Genomic DNA, 21,443 nt, shown 5'->3' on the forward strand with positions numbered 1-21,443 from the left:
TGTAATATGACAATGTTTCTGCCTTCATGGGACTTCTGCATGGATAAAACAAGATAATGTACAAAAAGTGTTTAGCATGGAATCTGGAAAACATCCATCCCTCCATCCCCTCATCCTTTAATCCCTCCCTCCATCTATATTCAGCCATCCATTTATGTTCATTTACCCACCCAAATAATTTAATCATCCTTTCATTCATCTGTGTTCCCACTCATTCATTCATTCATCTCTTCAACAAATATATATTGAGTTCCTACTCTATGTCTGACACTACCCACTGGTGATACAAGGCAGCAGACATGCAATGTCCCCGCTCTAGGGAGGAGACAAGTGTTATACAAATAAAAAGACAAACAAGGCATTTCCAGACACTAATACCTGCTGCAAAAATGATAAAGCGGGTGATGCTTTAGAGAATCATGAGGTGGGGAAGCAGCCCTTTCAAATGGGTGCTCAGTGGGGGAGCACAGTTTCCAGATGAACCCTCAATGACAAGAGGAGACCAGCCCTACTGAGAGCTGGCTGGGCAAGACCATTCTGGGGAGAGGGAATGGCAGGTGTGAAACTCACAGGGTGTGGATGAACTGGCACGACAAAAAGAACACTCTTTTTTTTTTTTAAATGTTCAGTTAGCCAACATATAGTACATCATTAGTTTTTGATGTAGTGTTCAACGATCAGAAAGAACACTCTTGCTGGAGCTTAGTAAATGAGGCAGAGTGTACAGTAAGAGATTTGTAATCTGGGCGTCTGGAATAGGTTTAGTATCCATGGACCACTTGACATTCTTTGCTAAAGAGGATTGTCTGGGCATGTTATCAAGGCCCCTGGAGTGTGTCACTCCAAAAGGAGTAGAGACTAGCCCATCTGGCCTGTTGGAGAGATGGAGAAATTGAAAGAGGAAGGGCCGCTCATATTTATTGAGACTACCATGGGCTATATGTCCATGACACACACAATTGAACCTAATACCCCTCCCACAACCCTTCAGATAGACATGAACATTCTCATTCTATAGAAGTGGCTCAGAGAGGGCAAGCAACTTACCCAGGAACACACAGCCTGGACTCAAACCAGGTCTGTCCTTCCCCCAAAGTTCCTTGCACCACAGTTAGTCAGCAGTAGGATCGAATCTGGGTCACAGGGCCACTGCTTCCAATCCCTTTGAATTTCTTGTTCTGGAAACTGGAGGTTCTTCACCTCTGGCCCCAAGATGGATCGTGCTGGAAAGGGGGTGGCAGAGAGGAAGGGAGTTTCTGCAAACTTATAAAATTGCTTGCAAAATGTTGTCTTGGTGTTTTTGATGGGGGAGAGGAGCTGTACTTCCAACAGATTCTCTAAGGGGGCATTTGGCACCCTGAAAGTGAAGAACCTCAGTTCAAACCTTCTGGTGGGGATAAGGGCAGATAGAGAAGCATCTGCCTCTTGTGCCCCCTCCCACCCCACCCATGCTGTCCTTAAATACATAGCAATAATTTGTCCCCAGTGCCTATCTCCTGGCCCCTGCTGACCCATCCTCACAGCCTCCTCTTAGCCTCCTGGGTATGGAGGCAACAGGTGGGTAGGAGGTCTGGATACTTGTCTAATTGGAACTAGCCATGTGATCTTGGCAAGTCCCAGTCACCATCAGGACTCTTTGTGGCAAAGGATAAAATGTTCAGTTCCAGCTGGCTGAAATGACAAAAGAACAACCAGCATATATACTTTTGAAGTTAAAGATATGCAGATATGGCTGGATCCAGGCTTCAAGTGATGTCACCAGGGGCAGTCTCCCTCCATCCCTCTGGTCTACCTCATGGGTGGGAGGCAGCAGCCAGCAGTGCTAGGCTTTACATCCTTCCAAGTTGAAAAGTATATACCAGAGGCACCTGGGTAGATCAGTCGGTTAAGTGGCTGCCTTCGGCTCAGGTCATGATCCCAGAGTCCTGGGATCGAGTCCCAGGCTCCCTGCTCAGCGGGGAGTCTGCCTCTACCCCCCTGCTCATGCTCTCTCTCTCTCAAATAAATAAATAAAATCTTTTTAAAAAAAGGATATACCAAAGCTCCAAGCGCACATGCTCAATGTCATTAGTCAGTAGGGAAATGTAAATCAAAGCCATGAGATACCATTTCATATCTATGAAGTTGGTCATAAGAAAAAAACGGAAAAATAAATATAGGAGAGAATGTGGAGAAGTTGGAACCCTTGTACATTGCTGATAGAAATGTAAATTGGTGAAAGCACTGTTGGAAACAGTTTGGCCATCCCTCAGAAGTTAAGCATAGAACTACCATATGACCTGGCAATTCCGCTCCTAGGGATATACCCAAAAGAATTGAAAATATGTATTCTAACAAATACTTGTACAGAAATGTTCCTAGAAGCACCACTGATAAGAGTCAAAAGGTGGAAACCATATAAATGTCTATCAGTGGATGAACTGTTAAATGTGGTGTATCCATACAATGCAATATTATTCTGCTATAAAAAGGAGTGAAGCACAGACTCGTGCTACCATGTGGATGAACCCTAAATACACGATGCTCAGTGAGAGAGCCAGACACAAAAGGTCACATAGTATGTGATTTCATTTCTATGAAACATCCAGAACAGGCAAATCCACGGAGACAGAAAGTGGATTTGTGGGTGCCAGGGACTGAGAGGAGGGAATGGGGAGTGACAGCTAATAGGGACAAGTTTCCTTTTCTTATGTCTTGGAACTAGATAGAGGTAGTGGTTACACAACATTGTGAATGTTCTAAATGCCACTGAATCGTACATTTTAATAGGGTTAATGGTTAATTTTATGTTATGTGAATTCCTGCACCACTAAAATTTAATAAAGTTCCCAGAATCTCTCAGCTGGTCTTAGGTCATGCCCCACCCCACTAAACCAATTCCAGTAGCCAGAGAGATGCAATCCTTTGATCGGCCAGGTTTGGACCTGTGCTTCCTTTTGCCAGTGGGGAGCCCCACTCCAACTGGGGTCTGAGAGGGGTGGGGGACAAGTGGGGGTTGGGAGTTGAAGTCCTCCTTCAAGCCTTGTGCCCTGTCATGAGTTGTCATTCTCCCGGAAGGGCTGCCATTTTAAAATTCATACAAAAGGGACTTACAGGCTCATATTGGCCCTGGGAGGACTACCAGGATCAGGGATTGTTTCACAGAGAAACGGCAAATGTCCGGTGTGCTGCCCTCTTCTGGGGGAAATGCTTTATTGCACATATTTTTGGTCGGCTCCCAGACCATTCATGGTTCCCTATTGCCTATGGGATAAGGGTCAAATGCTTCAATGTGACATTCGAGATCTGCTCCGCGTTGAGGTTAATCTAGGGTGGGACTCCAACTGGCCACTGGGCTCTGCTCCAGTTTGGTCATATTCAGTATTGCTATGTATGGTTGTGCGTGCATTTGTGGCCGGCAAGAAACTGGCAGGTACAGGGAACATGCTCCAGATCAGAAAAAAGATTCCCCCCAAATTTTGATGGGCTGAACCATCTACAAGGTGAAAGGTAGGGGGGAATAAATGCTAAGCCCTCCGCGTGGGTGCAAATAAACTGGACCACTAGGGGGCGATAGCGACCTAATGTAGTAGCACTTCAGCCACTGGCGGGGGCAGGGGGCGGGGCGCAAGCCAGACTCCCTCCTAAGTTCAAAATGTTACTTTCTAGCTGTGGGACTTGGGCCACCACTTATAGTCTCTCTGTATGTCAGTTTCATTGCTTGTAACATTGAGATAACGTGTATCATGCATTTTGCCAAGTGCTCAAATTACTATTTACTTTATGTCTTTCTTTAAATCTACTCCCTTTGCTCACACTGCTGTGTTTAAATAGGAAACATTGTGTCACTTTAAGAAGTCATTTGTTATAGATAAAAAACAACCAGAAAACTAGATACAGTAACAACAAAAAGTGTTACTAACTGCAGCTCAGTGATCCTGAACCCAGTCTGCACATTAGAATCCCCAGGTGAATTTAAACAAAAGTGTGTGTGCCTGTGTGTATGTATACGTGTATGTGTGTATGGGGGTAGGTGTCTCTGTCTTACTCCAGACTAATGAGACCTGAATCTCTGAAGGTGGGATTTTTTTTAAGGCTCCTGGCACTGGTATTTTTTACAGATTATCAGGAGATTTCAAAGTCCAGGCACCAGATATGATCACCTCTCCCAGGCTCTGAATTCTAGGTCTGTTCTCTTGTCATTAAGGTAGATTAGAGAGTGACAGGGAAGAGTTTAAAACACGTGAGCACCAAGGCAAGACTTTCTTCTTGAAGGAGTTAGAAAGACTGAAGAGAAATGAAAAGGAACCAACCTTCTCTTTCGTGATTCAGTATTATTTCATTTCATGCAACAACTATTTACTGAGCATCTACTTTGTGGCAGGTACCGTTCTCAGGATACATCAGTGAACAAGACAAAGATCCCTGACCTCTTGGAGTTTCCATTCCATTTAGGGGAGATAGACAAGGGACTTAATAGTAAATATGTGTATATTGGGAGGTGATAAGGGATGCCTGGGTGGCTCAGTCAGTTGGGAATCTGCCTTCGGCTCGGGTCATGATCCCCGGGTTCCTGGGATCGAGTCCCATATTGGGCTCCTTGCTCAGCGGGGAGCCTGCTTCTCCCTCTGCCTGCCACTCTCCCTGCTTGTACATGCTCACTCTCTCTCTCTCTCTCTTTCCCTCACAAATGAATAAATAAAATCTTAAAAAAAAAAAAAGGAGGTGATAAGTGCTGTGGATAAAGGAAAAATTAGAGCAGGGTCACAAGGGTTGGGGAGCTATGGTGCGGGAACAGAATTAGATGGGATGGTCAGGGTAGGTCTCATTGAGAAGTTTCCTGGCTCTGCCATATACACACCATGCAACTTTGTAACTCACTCACCTCCTCTGAGCCTCAGTTTCCTCACCTGTAAAATGGGGCCAACAACACCTACCTCCTAGTATTGTGAGGATGAAATAAGATAGTATGAGTTTGCACATAGCAGGTGTTGGCTATGAGAAAATGGGACAGCCCTCTGTTGACCTCCTGAAGGAAAGAATACAGTGGTTCTATTTTAACCACGGGACACGTTTTTAAAATTTTTGCTTTTTATTATAGAAATTTACACATACAGATATAAAGTATAAAGAACAGTTTGAGGAACAGTTTGACATATTTATCACCTAGATTCAACAATGTTTAACATTTGCCATTTTTGCTTCTATTTTGCATCTAATTTTTAATTAATATATTTTATTTTTTTAAAAGATTTATCTATCTATTTATTTATTTGACAGAGAGAGAGAGTGAGAGAGAGAGCGAGCGCACAAGCAGGGGGGAGTGACAGGCAGAGGGAGAGGGTCAGGCTCACCACTGAGAAGGGACCAAGGACCCTGGGATCATGACCTAAGCCAAAGGCAGATGCTTAACCCACTGAGCCACCCAGGCGCCCCTTATTAATGTATTTAGAAGGCAATTAGTATTGGCTGGCATTTATGCAGCCACAATGTATAAGTCCTTCTAAACCAATCCCATGCATCTCTAAAAAAATAAGGACATTTTCCTACACAACCATAATCTCATGACCACAACTAACCAAATACATTTTCAAATATCAGCTGCTATTATCCATATTCATATTTCTCCAGTTGACACAGCTTGTTTGTTCAAAACCCAAGGTCCAGTGACAGACGCCCACATTGCAGTTCGTTGTGAGGCCACCTCCTGTACCTCCGGGCAGTCACCTTTTCTCTCATTCCCTCCTGTTGACGCAAGGAAGCCAGGCTGTTGAGATTCCACCTTCTAGATTGGTCTGACCACTTCACATGATGTCATCTCTCATGCTCCTCTGTATTCATGTGTTTCTGCTGTGAACTGGAAGTTAGGACATTAGGGGTGATCAGATGCAGGGTTAACTTTTGGGTAAGAACTTTCTTTTTGGTGCTGTGTACTTCTCATCACTCCTAGCAGGAGCCCATCATTCTGCTTGTCCCGCTGCTTTGCTGCTAAGAGTGGTCACCGTACCAAGGTGATGACAGCATGATGTTTCCGTGGCAAAGTTACTTTTTTCCTCTTCGCATTTAGCTGGCAATCTGAGAGAAGATTTGTGGCGAACACGAGACTATCCAGTCCCCTGTAACCTTTCAGGGAATGGTTTTAGCCTCCATAGATGACTCTTGTCCGCAATGGTTTTTCATTAGTGGTTTGAAAATAGTGATCTTGCTATCATCCTTCCAACATTATCAGCTGGTATTTTTCTGGGAAAAGGACTTTCCCTCATCAACTGGGCTCTTTCATGCTGTAAAGGCGTGGTAAGTCAGGAGTTGATGCAGTTGGCACTTTCTAAAGTGATGAATGAGCTATACTGTTGTTTTGATATTATTAAGGACTTGTGGATATTTATATGTTCACAGTGTCAAGAAATCCATTAATTTTTTAATGTGGTAAGAATATACATAACAAAATTTATGATCATAACCATTTTTAAGTGCACAGCTCAGTGGCATGAAGCACACTCACACCGTCGTGCAACCATGCCCACCCTCCATCTCCAGAACTTTCCATCTCTCCTAAACTGAGACTCTGTCCCCAGGAAACACTGACTCCCCACCCACTTCCCCAGCCCTGGCTCCCACCCTCTCCTCTCTGTCTCTGTGGATGGGACTCCTCTAGGGATCTTCTATGAGTGGAATCACATAGGATGTGTCCTTTTGTATCTGGCTTATTCCACTGAGCATAATGTCTTCCATATTGTAGCAGGTATCCTTCATTTTTTTAAAAAATATGTTCTTTTTATTTTTATTATTATTTTTTTATTATTATGTTAATCCCCATACATTACATCATTAGTTTTAGATGAAGTGTTCCATGATTCATTGTTTGTGCATAACACCCAGTGCTCCATGCAGAACGTGCCCTCCTCAATACCCATCACCAGGCTAACCCATCCTCCCACCCCCTCCCCTCTAGAACCCTCAGTTTGTTTTTCAGAGTCCATCGTCTCTCATGGTTCATCTACCCCTCCGAATGCCCCCTCTTCATTCTTCCCTCCTGCTACCTTCTTCTTCTTTTTTTTTTCTTAACATATATTGCATTATTTGTTTCAGAGGTACAGTTCTGAGATTCAACAGTCTTGCACAATTCACAGTGCTTACCTGAGCACATACCCTCCCCAGTGTCTATCACCCAGTCACCCCATCCCTCCCACCCCACCCCGGTATCCTTCATTTTTAAGGCTAAATAATATTCCACTGCATGGATGGATCCCATTTTGTTTGTCCACTTAACTGTTGATTGACACTTGGGTTGTTTTCCCATTATTCTTTCCGATTCTTAAAGGGTTATGCTTGATTTAGTGGGAGCCCTGGGGATATAGTTTTGAAAACCCTCAACAGTTCAGAATCTAACTTAAGGAGAATTTCCCAGATGAGTAAGGGGGAGGTGGCTGAGTTCCTGAAGCTCTTCCTTGCAACAACTGTAGCCTGAAGGTTTTTCACTGCAAGCTTCCTTTAGAGACAAATGGCTAACCCCCCAATTTTTGTCCTTTACCTGGGGTGGTGGTTCTGAAATTTTGAGTAAGTTTCACTATCATCTGCAGAACTAGTTCAACCATCCCTCTGGGTGCAGGCCACGCACCCAGAGTTTCTGATTCTGTAAATCAAGGGAGACCAGAATTTGCATTTTGAATGAAGTTCCCAGGGGATGCCGAACCTGATGTTTCAAGGACCACTTAGAACTACTGATCCACTTATATCCAGTTATAGGATTAAAAAAAAAAAAAGTTGTACCCACATTAAAGTTGTTGCGTATTTTCTCAGCATGTCCTTCATTTCTTGCCCCCAGCACACCCAGCCCCAAAAGGTACAGTATTACTATGACAGCATTTGGCCTTCTTCAGAGTTTTACATGGAATTATGTTCATTCCAAAGTTACTGATTTCCTGGTGCTGTTCTTCAGAGCAAAGTAGTGCCCTGATTACCTAAAGAATACTTGGCTGACACTTAAATGTGAAGGGGAGGGCAAGAAAACCCCAAGCAAACCAAAAGCCCTGGTTTATTATAAGAAGAAATTTAAAATAAATGTACAGGGGTGCCTGGGTGGCTCAGTTGGTTAAGTGTCTGCTTTCAGCTCAGGTCATGATCCCAGGGTCCTGGGATGGAGCCCTGAGTCAAGCTCCCTGCTCAGCGAGGAGCCTGCCTCTCCCTCTCCTCCCCACTTGTGCTCCCTGTTGCTCTCTGCCTCTCTCTCAAACAAATACATAAAATCTTTCAAAAATAAAATAACTGTACAAGGGTGCCCAAGTTGCAGGCGGAAGTCCTATTGTCCGAGAGACAAGTGGCTTGCAAGATCCTCAAAAAGATGGAGCGATATGTCTCTATCTCATCTAAACAAAGTTTACAAATTGAAATTATATGATTATGGGTAAATTAAGAAACGATTTTAGAGGGATTAGCATGATAAATTTCATGGATAAAACGAGACTTTTTTTTTTTTAAAAAGATTTTATTTACTTATTTGAGAGAGAGACTGAGAGAGAGCATGAGAGGGGGAGGGTCGGGAGGGTCAGAGGGAGAAGCAGACTCCCCGCCGAGCAGGGAGCCCGATGCGGGACTCGATCCAGGGACTCCAGGATCATGACCTGAGCCGAAGGCAGTCACTTAACCAACTGAGCCACCCAGGCGCCCTAAAACGAGACTTTCTTGATCATTTTAATGTAGAAGATTTCAAATGTGTCTCATTCAAGTTAATATGAACTAGCATTACAAGGTACTGAGTGTTCCCATTTCACAGATGCGCAAACTGAGACTCAGGGGGGAGAGGTGAGTCGACCAGGCTTTCCCTGATGCAGATCCAGCATTGGAAAATTAATTTCCAGTTCCAGAGCCCAGAGCCCATTCCATGACACGGTAGCAGCACGTGGCCAGGAAACAAAAGTGTTCCTAGGGCTCCCTCCCCAGAGCTCGAACCGCCACCTCATCTGGACCAGGTTAGGCTCAGGCCCCGGGGAGCTCCGGCCACGAGGCAGCGCCCCCTGCGGGCCGCAGTGCGCAGGCGCGGCACGCCCGTCCCGCCCCCGCCCCCCTCCACGTGCGGCGCACACCTCGCGCTCTCCTCCGCGGGGCTCGCCTCGCGCCTCCCTCCCTCCCTCCCACCGCCTCTCCGGTTCGGGCTTCCCATTGGCTGGGGGCTTCGTCCCTCCGACCGCAGCCCGGCAGGCCCCCGCCAGGCAGGAAGTCCCGCCCCAGGAGCGGCCGTCCGTGCTGCAGATTAGCCCAGGCGGCCGTCAGTCGGGGCGGCAGGCCAGAGTCGGCGGCGGGGGCCCGCGGTCGGTGCGCGACCCGGGCTGGCGGTGGTTTCCGGTTCCGCGGGGCTGGCGGGCGGGCGGGCAGCCGGGAGCGGCGGCGGTGGCGGCGCCTGACAGACAATGAGGGCGGCGGGGCGGCGCTGAGCGGCGGCGGCGGCGAGCGACGCGGGGCCCGGGGGCGGGGCGGGGCGCCAGCCATGGACAATCAGGTGAGGAGCGGCCGCGCCGCCCCAGCGCAGCCCGCCGCCCGCCCGGTCCCCTCCCTCCCTCCCACGACCCGCCCGCCGGGCCCTCCTGGGTCCCGGCCTCCCCGCCCACGCTCAGCTCCCGCCCGCCCCGCTTTGTGCTCGCCCGCCGCTCCCCCGGCCTTTATGTGGGGCGGGGGCGCCCCTCCCCCATCCGCGACCCCGGCCCGGCCAGAGCGCCCCGGACTTCTCTGGGGACCCCGGCCTGGCCCGGCGCAGAGCCCCCCGAGACGCCCCCGGAACCGCAGCCCGGCCCAGACCCCCCGGGATGCCCCTTGCGATCCCAGTCCAGCCCAGAGCCTTCTGGGACACCCCTCGGGACCCTGGCCCAGGCCAGAGTCTCCACGGGCGGCTCAGACTCCCCTGGGACTCCCCCTGAGACTCCAGTCCAGCCCAGCACCCTCTGGGACGCTCCTCGGGCCCCTGACCCAGCTAGAGCCCCCACAGGTGGCCTAGAAACCCCTGCGATGCCCTTTGGGACCCCAGTGCGGCCCAGAACCCCTTGGACCCCGGCCCACTCCAGAGCCCCCGCAGGCACCCCTGGCAACTCCAGCCCAGTCCAGAGAGCCCCACAGCTGCCCCTGGGACCCTTCAGATTTGTCAGGTCTGGGCTCTACCACCCTTCTTTGGATCTAGGGCCTGTCTCCTTCTCTCTCCGGACCCTTGGCCCAGAGTCCCCTCAAACGAAGTGAGCCCGCAGCCTGCTGCTGCTTTTTGCTTAAACCAGTTGCTGGGGTTTGAGTCCCCCTCTTCCCCCCGCCAGCCTCCCCACCCCCAGCCCCCCCAGAATCGCTGGGACCTTGGTGCAGCCTCCCGTTTCCTCGAACCTAGGCCTATCCTAAGCCTTCTTACCCCTCATTCTCTTCCAGGACCTAGCCTTCTCTCCCCCTTGATCTTGCCCCTGCCTTAGCCTAGGTGACCATGTACCCTTGAACTCTGGCTGGGGCCTGGGTTTTTCCCACAAGGACCCAGACCTGCGTTGAGCTCACCCCCTCATCCCCACTTTGGACTTGGGCTTGCTTCCTCAGGCACTTTGGACCTCCCCGCCCCTTGCTTCCTCAGCTCCCTCTGGTTTCAGGCCCTGGTCAGTCCCTCGGCCCCTGGTGCCTGAAGGGCTCCCTTTAACCTTCAGATCTTTCTCTCAGACCAGGCCCAGGGGCATTTTATGCTCTGACCTGGAGCCCCTAAGCCCTTCAGACACCAGATACCTCACTTTCCTCAGCTTGGGTCCTCTTTGCCCCTGTAGCCCTGATTTACACTTCCCCACATTTTCCCCCAGTCCCGATCTCAGTCTGCCTCTTTCACCCTCAGCTGGCTTCCCTTTGCAGACCTGCAGTTTCCCCAGCCCCCCTGTACCTCTCTCCTTGCATTCGGGGTCTCCCACTTCCTCCCAACATCCCCCAGCCTGACGTTTTGGCTTTCAGCCACTGTCCTCTCCCCCCAGCACACCCTGTATCCCTGCCTTCCCCAGCATCTTAGGGCCTTGCTCCAAACTCAGGGTGGTTCCCCAACCTCCATAAACTCTCCCTATGGCCCCTTTCCCTCCGTCTGGAAACCCGGAGTCTGTCAGCTTAAGTAAACCTGAGGCCTTTCAGGCCCTGGTCCCGCTTTCACCAGCTCTGCACGGTCTCCTCTTCAGTACCCATGCCCCTTCCTCTCTCAAGCCCAGGACTGTTGTGGTCCCCAACATGGGGTCATTTATTTCTTCATCCTTGCCCCCTGCCCCTGGCTTCCAGGGGCGCGAGGCCAGGAAGGGCGGTGGTGTGGGGCTATGGGGGTGGCAGCTGAAATCCACAGTTAGTGAGGGCAGGTTGGGGCGTCCCTGGCTGCTGGCGCCACTGAGGCGGCTCTGTCTGGTAAGGCGCTGTGTGGCTGTGAGGTCTCAGGGGCGCGTGGGCAGGAGACCTCCCCTTGCCCATCCCGGTCACCTGTGGTGGTACAGGATCATTGTGGCCTTTCTCTTGAGAGGTGGGGTAGAGTTTATAGCTGTTCTATGGTGGATTTCTGTAGCGTGGTGTGAGTTCACTCCTCTTGAAGGGACAGAGCTTGTTGCCTCCAGCCTGCACTGAGTTAAAAAACAAAAGAGAATATACCTTCAGTGTCCACGCTCAGTGAAGCCCCCCCGCTCTGTGGGAAAGTCTTGTTGGGCATAGAATGTGGCTCCCTCCTGTCACCCCACCTGCTAGGCCCCCAGGGAGGTATCTTCAGCCCAAATGTGTCCATTCCCCTGTGATTTGCCAGGACCTGGCCATATGGGTTGTTGTCATTTATGTAAATGGAATGGTGGGGATAGGTGGCATTCTTGGCCGTGACAGAGGGAGAGAACCGTCTTGCTTGAGTGGACTGATGATCCCACTTGGGCTGGGAGAGTGAGCTCTCCATTGCCCGGTGTGCGGCCGCTAGCACCTGTGACTGTTTACATTCACATGCACCAGAGTGAAAAAGGCCGTTTCTCAGTGGCATCAGCCCCAGTTTAAGTGCCCATTAACCACCACTACTGGGCTGCTGGCCACCTTAATGGGCAGCTCAGAGAGACAACAGTACCATCGTGGCAGAAAGTTCCATGGGGCAGTGCTAGTCTAGATCCTTACAGAAGTATTTGCGAGTGAAACTGACCCCAGAGGAAAGTATGTGGCATTCTGTAGTCTGATTCTCTATTCCTGGCTGCATCTCTGCCCGTGTGGGAGAGGCCAGGAGCTCTGTCCCTTTCTTACAGAGATGGCAGTTCCTGGGAAGACAGGAGAGAATGTGTCCTTTACCCAAGTGAGTGAGTTGGCTGTACGTGTTCAGGAATGACTTTGGTGCCTGGAAAACACTTTGAACTCACTAGAATCTCGGCTTTCCCTTTCTCCCTTGAGTTGCCCCAAACCTGTAAATGGCTCAGCCTGATGGGAAACAACAGGACTTTTCCCTAAGGGCCCCTTGCCCCTCTTGCTTTGGGAAAGTTTGATTCTCTTTACCTTTCTGCCTTAGTCTCTAGAACTTTCAGGCTCAGCTAAGAAGGGGGATTCTGCATTTTGCTCTGGGCTCCCAACTTAGCATTGAAATCCTTACCCCATGGCCAGGAAAAGTCTTTCTGGTTACCTTTGCCCTGACTTTAACCCATCTAACCCAACCCCCAGTCCAGACTCACAGGTCCGTTGTGGGTTTTATATTTTGGGGGGTCATGCCCAGGAGGCATGGGTGGTGTGGAAGGATGGCATGGGTGAAGATGGAGCAGATGGTGAGAACATGGAGGAAGGAGAATGGGGACAGTGTCTCTGGGCACAGGGGTGGCCTAGGGATCCAGGGGTGGTGTCAGCATCTGGATGGTCCTGTTCTCTGAAGGACCAGGGAGTCTTCCCTTCACAGAAGCCCTGGGCCTGGCACCTGAGGTAGGCGGCCGACCCATTGAATCACACAGTTGAAATGATACTTGCTGATTCCCCCAAGTCCAAGTGTGAGATCCCACTGCTGTTGACCATCCTCTGTTGTTCCAGAAGAGGAGGTTTGTTTCTGACAGCGATGGCCCAGTTTACAGATACGGAAATGGAGGCTCAGGAGGGTCCCGAGAGGAGTCAGGACCAGGTGGGATTCTTAGGGAACTGTGTCCTTTTCCCAAACCTTGGGGAGAAAGGCTCAGACTTGCACAGAGCACTAACTTCAGGGTGATGGGGTTCTCCCCCACCCAGCTCTGAGACCATCACTGGAGAGTTGACCTGCTGAGTGGTTTGTCCTAAAGTTACTATGTTGTATAGTACTTGAGGTAGGAACCAGAATCCTCTTCACCTTTATAACCATCATAGTTCCTTTCTTTCCTTTTTTTTTTTTTTTAAAGACTTACTTATTTAGAGAGAGAGAGCATGAGAGTGAGTGAACTGGTGGGGAGGGGCAGAGGGAAAGAGAATCTCAAGCAGACTCCCCACTGAGCATGGAGCCTGATGCGGGGCTCGGTCCCATGACCCTGAGATCGTGATCTAAGCCGAAATCAAGAGTCAGGCACTGAACAGACTGAGCCACCCAGGCTCCCTGTATCCATCATAGTTTCTAACTCAAAGTTTTGCACTTAGCTTTGTTGGTTGAATAAAAGTAACTAGGAATCAGTCACTTTGTAACCAGGCCCACCTGGCATGCAGACCGATGCCTTGATTAGGGTTGTGCTCCTTCAGAAATCTCCCAGTGCTGCTTCCTGGAGAACTTTGGTGATAGCCGGCACACCATCTCCATGTCTGTGGGCATGAATGTCAATACACGTATGTAGTATAAACCCTGTCCAAGCCCTCCTGGCCAGCTGGTAAGGGTCAGTCTTCCCGGGAACGTGCAAACTAAGGATTGGGGGTGTCATCGCATCTCCTCATGGTCTGCACACTTACCCTTAGTTTCCAGGGAGACATTCGCCGAGCCTCTTCTTGTCCCTTTGTCATTAACCTTATGCCCTGGGCCAAAGGGACGAGGCCAGACGGAGAGCACAGGTGCTGGCCACCCCCCCCCCCCAGTGTGTCACTGGTTAGAAGACCAAGGCCTCGTGCAGGGGTTGTGAGAGGTCCCTTGGCTCTGTCCCCACCTCTGGGTGGGCAGTCTTTTGCTTGAGAGGATTGTCACTGAGGGATATCCATCATGTTCCCATCTTTCTCATGTTCTGATCCAGTGACTGCTCTTGAGAGCCTCCAGCTGGGTCTGGCGGGGAGAAAGTTCTGCAAAGAGTGTTTTATTTGGTATTGTGTTGATATCGCTCTGTGGGACCAGCACCTTCTCCCACTTCTGTACGTGTGGACCATGTTGCCAGCAGCCGTGCCAGACCCAGTTGGACTTGGCACGGTCAATCTAGGCCGATGAGGGGAAAAGGCTCTTCGATGTTGTCTCCTCCTGGGAGGGGAGGGAATTGTTGTATCTGAGGGAATTGGATACGGTAGCCAAACTCCAGGCATAATTATACCACTTGGTAAAGTATGAATTCCTAGGGGAAAGGGCATCTGTTGAAGAGAATTCCCACGAGGAAATCAGGGGAACTCTTACAGATAAACTCGTTGTTAAAGACCTGCCTTTGGGGGCCCAGGCCGAGGGCAGGGTTCATGGGACACGGGAAGAATCCGATGAGGAAAGGCCTTAGAGGCAGCGGAGCTGTTGGAAGGAGGCTGGCTCATTATGAGTCCACATTTGGGGGGATCTCTACTGTTCAGTGAAGAAGTGCCCTCCAGGGTCTATTTGCCTGGCTTGCAGGACTTAGGATTACCACCCTTGGGTTCCAGTTGATCTGGAGAGAGCAGTGCATGGCTAAAGGCCCTCAGCCCAAGCCTAACTGTCTCCGATTACCCTCAGAGCCCTGGAGCTGCTCCATTTCCATTTGAGGGTCTTCCAGATGATATCCCAGAAGTAAAATAGTGAACTCTTCCCGGGGCAGGTGTGGAATGTTCCCTCTTTGTTCCCAGCTTTTGTGGGGGGAGTGGGTGGCAAAGTGGTTCCCAGGGTTCTGGGATATCACTGAGGCACTGAGGCTGGGTCCCTGGGGCTACTTCCAGCCACCCACTTGGAGGTTGAGCAGAGTGCCTCCAAGCAGCAGGCAGGACAAGTGAGATGCATTCCTTCCGAGACAGTTGAGAGCTTAACTAACTGGCAGTTAACCTCTTTATAAAGCCAGGCACCCTTCCTGGAGAAAGAGCTAACTGATTCACTTCAGTTCTTTGGTTCTGCTGCATGGGGAAGGAGTCCAGGTGGATTAAGGCAGGAGGGGGGCAGAACCCTTGAAGGTGGAATTGGCTTAGTTGTGCTAATAAATTATCATGACTTGACAAGTCAGAGTAGCTGCGGAGGGCTCAGTTTTTTGCCTGTCTCCAGCTCAAGTAGCTTGACTGTCTTACTGAATTAGTGATTTCTTTTCTAAGACAGTGGGCTCAGAATCCGTGTGACTCTTTATTTCTTGAAAGATTCCAGCATTTGGTGGGGGGGCATTCCTCTTGGTAGGGCACCAGCATACGCTGTCTTCGGCCCCTCAAGGCAGTGGCGGGGGGGTGTCCAGGCTGAGTTGGCGCCAGCCCCGGGGGCATAGATGCTGCCCGGGCAGAGCTTTGGGCATGGTCTGCCAGCTGCAGAGATCACCCAGCGCTGCTTCACAACCTTCCTGTTTACTTTGGCCTCTGGGGCAGTTTCTTGGCGCTTCGTTCTCTCCCTCTCCGATGGAACTGTGGTCTTCCATTCTTTCACAATCACTGCCCTGCCCCTGGTGTGCCCTGGGTAGGAGCCCCAGCTAATCAGAACTGCTGAGAAGGCAGCCGGCTTGGTGAATAGCCCACTCTGAGGAGACCTCTCAGGACGTGTGAGTTAACGCCCAAGAACCAAAAGTCAGAGTCGTCTGCCGGCGTATGGTTATGATCATATGTAGTTAGTTCACCTGTAACCCTCCCAGCGGTCCAGGGAACATCTCCCGATTTCTCAGTGTGAAGGCAGAGTTTCTGTCCTGTGTGTAAGGGCATCTGGGGGTTCCGGTCCACTCTGGGTAATGTAAGTACTGGTCGGGCTCATTTATGTTGAACGTGGACCATGTGCCGTGCTCTGCACATGGATGCTTGGGTTGATTTGAGCATTACATGTTTATCCAGACGTTTGCTCCCTCGTCTCTAGCTTTTTGTGTGGTGTTTCCCCCCTGAGTATCCCATTGCCTGTCCCCCTCCCCATACCCCGCCACCACATGGCATCAACAGCATCCCAGTGTCCTGTGTCTTGGGCTTGAGCTTCCTTGTCTCTCTTCTGTCCAGTCTTTTTTTTTTTCTTAAGCGGGGAGCTTGAACTCACGGCTCTGAGATCAAGAGCTGCATGCTCTACGGACTGAGCCACTCAGGCGCCCCTCCATCCACTCTTAAGTCCTGCCAGTTCTCCCATTTCAGACTCGGCTAAATCTCCTTTCCCAGCCCCTCCCTTTGGTTGCCTCCTAGTGGGCTTGTTGTTTGTCTGTCTGTCCTTTTCTGCCTTCAGCCTAAACTGTACACAATTGCCGGGGAATTTTTACTCAGATACTGTTTCCTTGCATCCATCATCTGCTTACAATTGGCTGTCAGTTCTGCTGTGGGGAATCTAAATGCTCCATTCCAACCCCCACCCGGCCTTCCAGTGGCCCCGGACCCAGCAAGCCCCTGCTCTTTTCCCCATGGAGCCCAACAGTGACTGCGATCCCGTGCTGGGGGACCTCCTACTCTGTGGTTTACAGTTGGCTCGCTAAGTGCACAGAGCCTCCCAGCAGCTCTTCCATACACTGGGACTCCCCTGTCCTTATCAGTGTCCTTATTGGCCCTTCCCTCTTGGAAATCACCACTTAGAATTTGCTGATCTAGGAAGCCTCTCTAGTTTAAATTATGTTGTATTATTGATGCCTCGTATATGGTGGTTCCAAGACGGAAGTAAAGGATGAGCTAGATGTGGTCCCTGAGGAGGCAGCAGTGAGCAGCCAAGGGGGTGGGGGGGGTGAAGTGGGTGCTGTACCCAGACCACCGCAGAGCCTCTAAGGCATGCCACCAGCTTGGGGATGGCTCGTGTCTTTGTGTGTGCACACCCATGCGCATACCTCAACACGTAAAACCTACACGTGGTTGGCAAGACACACTCTGACTTCAAAAAGCTTAAAAAGTGAAAAACGAGCATCTTGGACTTGAGGAAACACCCAGGTGGGAGGCGGGAGGCAGGAGGTGTGCTGAGGCGTTTGGACTTTATTCTGAGGGAGTGGCGAGCCCTGGAAAGCTGCACCGGCAGAGCGATCATTTGTGTCTGTCCTGCTTTCCTGGCAGTGACCGAAAGAGCGAGGAGGGAGGGAGGACGCTGGTGCGGCAGTCAGCTCCTGGGGGAGTGGGGGCTGGGAATCATAGAAGAGGCAGGAGGACACGCAAGGTCAGCTGGGGAGAAAGGGGTTCCGAAGTACAGGGCAGGAGGTCTCTGGTGGGCGGCGGGGAGGGTGGTTCCCTGGAGGGGGCACGGGGGCGGAGGGGGGGCTTTGCTGGGTAAGTGTGGGTTGCACGCCACCCAGTAACGTGCTCTTGGCTGTCTCAGCACTTAGAAACAAGTGTCCGCTTGGCCTCTGCTTTCTTTGTGGCATTCTTGCATTTGATACTAGGTGTCAGGCCGTATCTATGAGAAGCCTGGGGAGGATCTTACAGACTAGAGTGGATGTTTACAGTGGGTTCCCTGTCGGTGGTTTTGGCCCACCTAGGCGTAAACGTTTTGTGGCTTTGTGTTCAGTGGAGTGGAACTGGCATGAGCTCCCTCACATTTCAAGCACAGAGTCACGTACGTGCGTAAGGAAGGGAGCCTGGCTGCCGGGGCTGCAGGTCCACCTGGGACCCGTCCCCCAGGTGGCTTCATCCTGGCCCCTCCATTTGCACTGTGAACCGCTATTCTGCCCTTAAAACTGGAAGCCAGTGGTTGTGTGGACTCAGGTGACCCCAAGGGTCTCTGTTCTCCAGAGGCATCCCACGGGACAGAGGAGAGGGAACACGCTTTCATCAAGGAGCTTGGGTGACTTGACCAGGGAGGCAAGATGGCAGAGGGGCCCCGGGGGCAGGCCCTCGGGGGACGCACCTGTGCTTGAATCCGGGGCTGCTCCCTACCAGCTGACGGTGTGCTGCTTAGCAGCTCAGTCCTGGGCTCTTGGTTTCCTCAGCTGTGAAATGAAGGAACTGCACTGTAGGTCACACTGGGAGATGTATTCAGAGAGCTCTTGGTGAGGATTCCAGCTCAGGACAAGGAGCCACCCCCAAGAGTCAGACATCCGAGCAGGGCCAATAACAGATTGTGAGCCGATGAGTTCCAGCAGTGACAGATGCTAAGAACATAGGATGTGACACAGAGTGACCGGGGTGGTGGTGGGTGCCTTCAGATTGCGTGGCCAGGGGGTCTTCCCAGGGGAGGTGACATTCAAGCCGAGACTTCAGTGATAGGAAGGAGCCAGCCTTGGGAAGGCCTAGGGAAAGAGCACCTGAGACGGGGAACCGCAGGTGCAGAGGCCCCAAGATAGGAATGAGCAGGGCTTGTTGGAGGAACAGCAGGGAGGTTGGCTGAGATGGTGGATGAGGATGAGGACGGGAGGAAACAGCAGGGCCTCCAGTGGGCCTGCCAAGCAGCTCGCATGGTGCCTCGTCCACCGTAAGGCTCTTTGTGCCCTCGTTGTGAGTTGAGAACCTCGGGGCAGTGCTCAAGAGTCTTGTCTTTTCCCGTGGCCAGCGTTCACCATGCTCTGTAGATGATAGGGTGGGAAGGCTTGTGGTCCCCTGCTCTGGGCTTTTCACTGACCCGTGCCGGCGTCTTTCTCCCTCCAGTGCACTGTCCAGGTCAAGTTAGAGCTGGGACACCGCGCCCAACTGCGCAAGAAGCCCACCACAGAGGGGTTCACCCACGATTGGATGGTGTTTGTCCGTGGCCCTGAGCAATGTGAAATCCAGCACTTCGTGGAGAAAGTGGTCTTCCGGCTGCACGACAGCTTCCCCAAGCCCAAGCGTGGTGAGTGCCTCCAGCCTGGTGGGGCAGCCCTGCAGGGACCGAGTGTTGTGACATAACCCATGTGTCATCACTCCTTGAAAGGCTTGTTTCCTCCCTCTCCTGGGGAGCAACGGGGCCCACACTCTGAGCTTCTGGCTTGCACCCCTCTCCATGCTGGAGGGAAGGTACCCAGACAGGATGCGGCCCTTTCTGACTTTAAAATAAGATGGTCCTCCTCCCTCCTCTCTGCTTCTCCTTCAGCTCATGAGATCATTGTAGGGAAAACCCCAAGGACGTGGTGACTGTGTCTTGTATCATTGTTTAGACCTGGGCTCTGAGAAGCATGCAGAGAATGTAACCAGTGGCCAGTGGGTGGGAAGGGCGACTTAGTCCCACCTGGTGAGTAATCAGGAAATTGCTTATTGGGCCTACATTTGATGAGAGATGCCATTTTAAGAATTTGTGATATTTGGGGCAAAAAGCATAAAGGGTTCTCAATTCACTGCTGTCTCGTTTTGTGTGTCTTCCTTCCCTGCTCCACCCCTCAGACTGCTGTTTGTGGAGCAGAAGGAAACGCCTCATTCATGTATTCTGCACAGATCTCGATTACCTGTGGCCCAGTAGTCTGAGGGGGCCGAGAGATGGGAACTTACCCAGCTTATGGGGGGGCGGTCGGAGAACACTGCCTAGGGAATTTGGGTTGAAGTTGGTGACCGTCTCCTTAGCTCTGTGGGCCCGGTGCCATGTCTGCTCTTCTCATCATTGAGTCTCCCCGGGTGAAGTGTGGCACGTCAGTCACAGAGGTCCAGTAAATAATTTCTTGAACGGATGTGTTGATAAAGGAGAGAAGGACTTTTTTGCTGGAAAAGTACTGCAGGGTGGGGAGAGCCGCTGCTGAGCCCTCTGCCCCAAGTGCAGGGGCCCATGGGGGCTGAGCGTGAGCAAGCGTGGATGGCCTCAGGCTGAAGCAGGAGCACGGCGTGGGATCCCCTGGGGGCCTGGGCCTGTGCCAGCAAGTGGCTTGTGCTCTAGTGGGGAAATGACTTCTGTTACACATGCAGAAAGTTGTGGTTCACAAGGGAAGGCAACTGGAGATTCCTAGCGGTGTGGTAGCCATTTGTTTTTCTTCTGGTTTCTTCCATCGGCTTTCAGCTATTCCTTTCTCTCATTTCTCCTTGCCTGGTCTCCTTTTCCTTCTTTTCTTCTTGAGCATCCTGGAGGAAAGCAGCTCGGTTACTACAACAGCACATGTCTATCAAGCACCTTCAGGAATAAATCCATGGTGCTTACCGGGCACTTCCTGCTAAGCTCTCTACCCGTTCGGGGTCCCCATGCAGTCTCCCCACAGCGCCCTAACCGTTGGGAGGCAGGCTCAAGAGGGCTCGCTGCACGGCCTGTGCTTTAAAGCTGGGTCTGCACACCGGCCTGGGGCAGCGCCCACTTGTTATCAGCACCCGCACGCCCCTTCCCTCGGGTGTTCCTGCTTGCTGTCGGTGCTGTCCTCCTGGGCTGGGCCCTCCGAGCTCCTTAGGCAGCTTCCTCTCCAGTTCTTCACCGTTGCCCTCCCCCGTCTTCTCCCCTTCTCTCTGGGGTGCCCCGGTGGGATGTTTCCATCCACCTGTAAGCTGTTTATTTCACCTTTGTGTCCCCCTGGGCACCAGAAGTGACACGAAGGGCAGTCTGCGTTTATCATGCACTTGCTCTGTGCCATGCTCGTGACAACCCTGCCACGTGGGGCCTCCCAGAATCCCCCAAGGCAGATGTGGTCACTGAGGTTCAGAGAGGCCCAGTAGCCCGCGGTGGTCGCAGGGAGGCAGCACCTGCTGAGTTCCAGGTACTTGGGAAATGGGGTTGGGATGGGGCACACTCTCTGAACGCATCAGTTGGGGGCAGAGGTGTGAGCAGTAGCTGAAGCGTGCTGCTTGCGAAGTCTCAGCGAGCGCGGATGCCCGAGCTCGGGGAGCAGTAGCACCAAATGTATCACATCGTGAACATGGCGGTGTCGACCACGCTCATCTGGCCAGTTGTCAGCGAGACATGGATCAGGTTAAAGAGAGTGTGAATTTCACACAGGGCTCTCTGAAATTACACATGATCTACTTAAAAGGCATTTTTTCAATCAAGTACGTGCTCCTACAAACCCAACAGAAGTGTGCAGGACGGGAGGTTTTCCTTTCTGTCTCACACTGGCCATGCTGCCCCGGGGCACTCGAGCCCTTTCTGGATTTCTCCTTCCTGAACATCTTAAAAAGATTTCATTTATTTATTTGACAGAGAGAGACACAGCAAAAGAGGGAACACAAGCAGGGGGAGTGGGAGAGGGAGAAGCAGGCTCACCGCCGAGCAGGGAGCCCGATGCGGGGCTCGATCCCAGGACCCCGGGATCATGACCTGAGCCGAAGGCAGACGCTTAACGACTGAGCCACCCAGGCGCCCCATTCCCGAACATCTTAAAAGTAGTAGAAGCAAATTTGTTACCTCCTGATTTTCCAAA

The 21,443-nt window shown here is 51.5% G+C and overlaps 1 protein-coding gene across 2 annotated transcripts in view; it reads left to right on the forward strand.

Moving 5' to 3' along the window:
* The first annotated feature begins 9,400 nt into the window (after positions 1 to 9,400).
* MLLT1 (MLLT1 super elongation complex subunit) overlaps positions 9,401 to 21,443 on the forward strand; it is a 66,699-nt gene continuing 54,656 nt past the window's right edge. For both annotated transcript variants that reach the window (XM_034998623.1, XM_034998625.1), the window contains exons 1-2: positions 9,401 to 9,475; positions 18,790 to 18,970. In XM_034998623.1, coding sequence (XP_034854514.1) covers positions 9,464 to 9,475; positions 18,790 to 18,970 — 193 coding nt within the window. In that variant the 5' untranslated portion in view covers positions 9,401 to 9,463. The remainder of the gene's footprint in view (positions 9,476 to 18,789; positions 18,971 to 21,443) is intronic.

The sequence above is a fragment of the Mirounga leonina genome, unplaced genomic scaffold (genome assembly GCF_011800145.1).
Source record: "Mirounga leonina isolate KUSES-001 unplaced genomic scaffold, KU_Mleo_1.0 Mir_94, whole genome shotgun sequence".
Lineage (NCBI taxonomy): Eukaryota > Metazoa > Chordata > Mammalia > Carnivora > Phocidae > Mirounga > Mirounga leonina.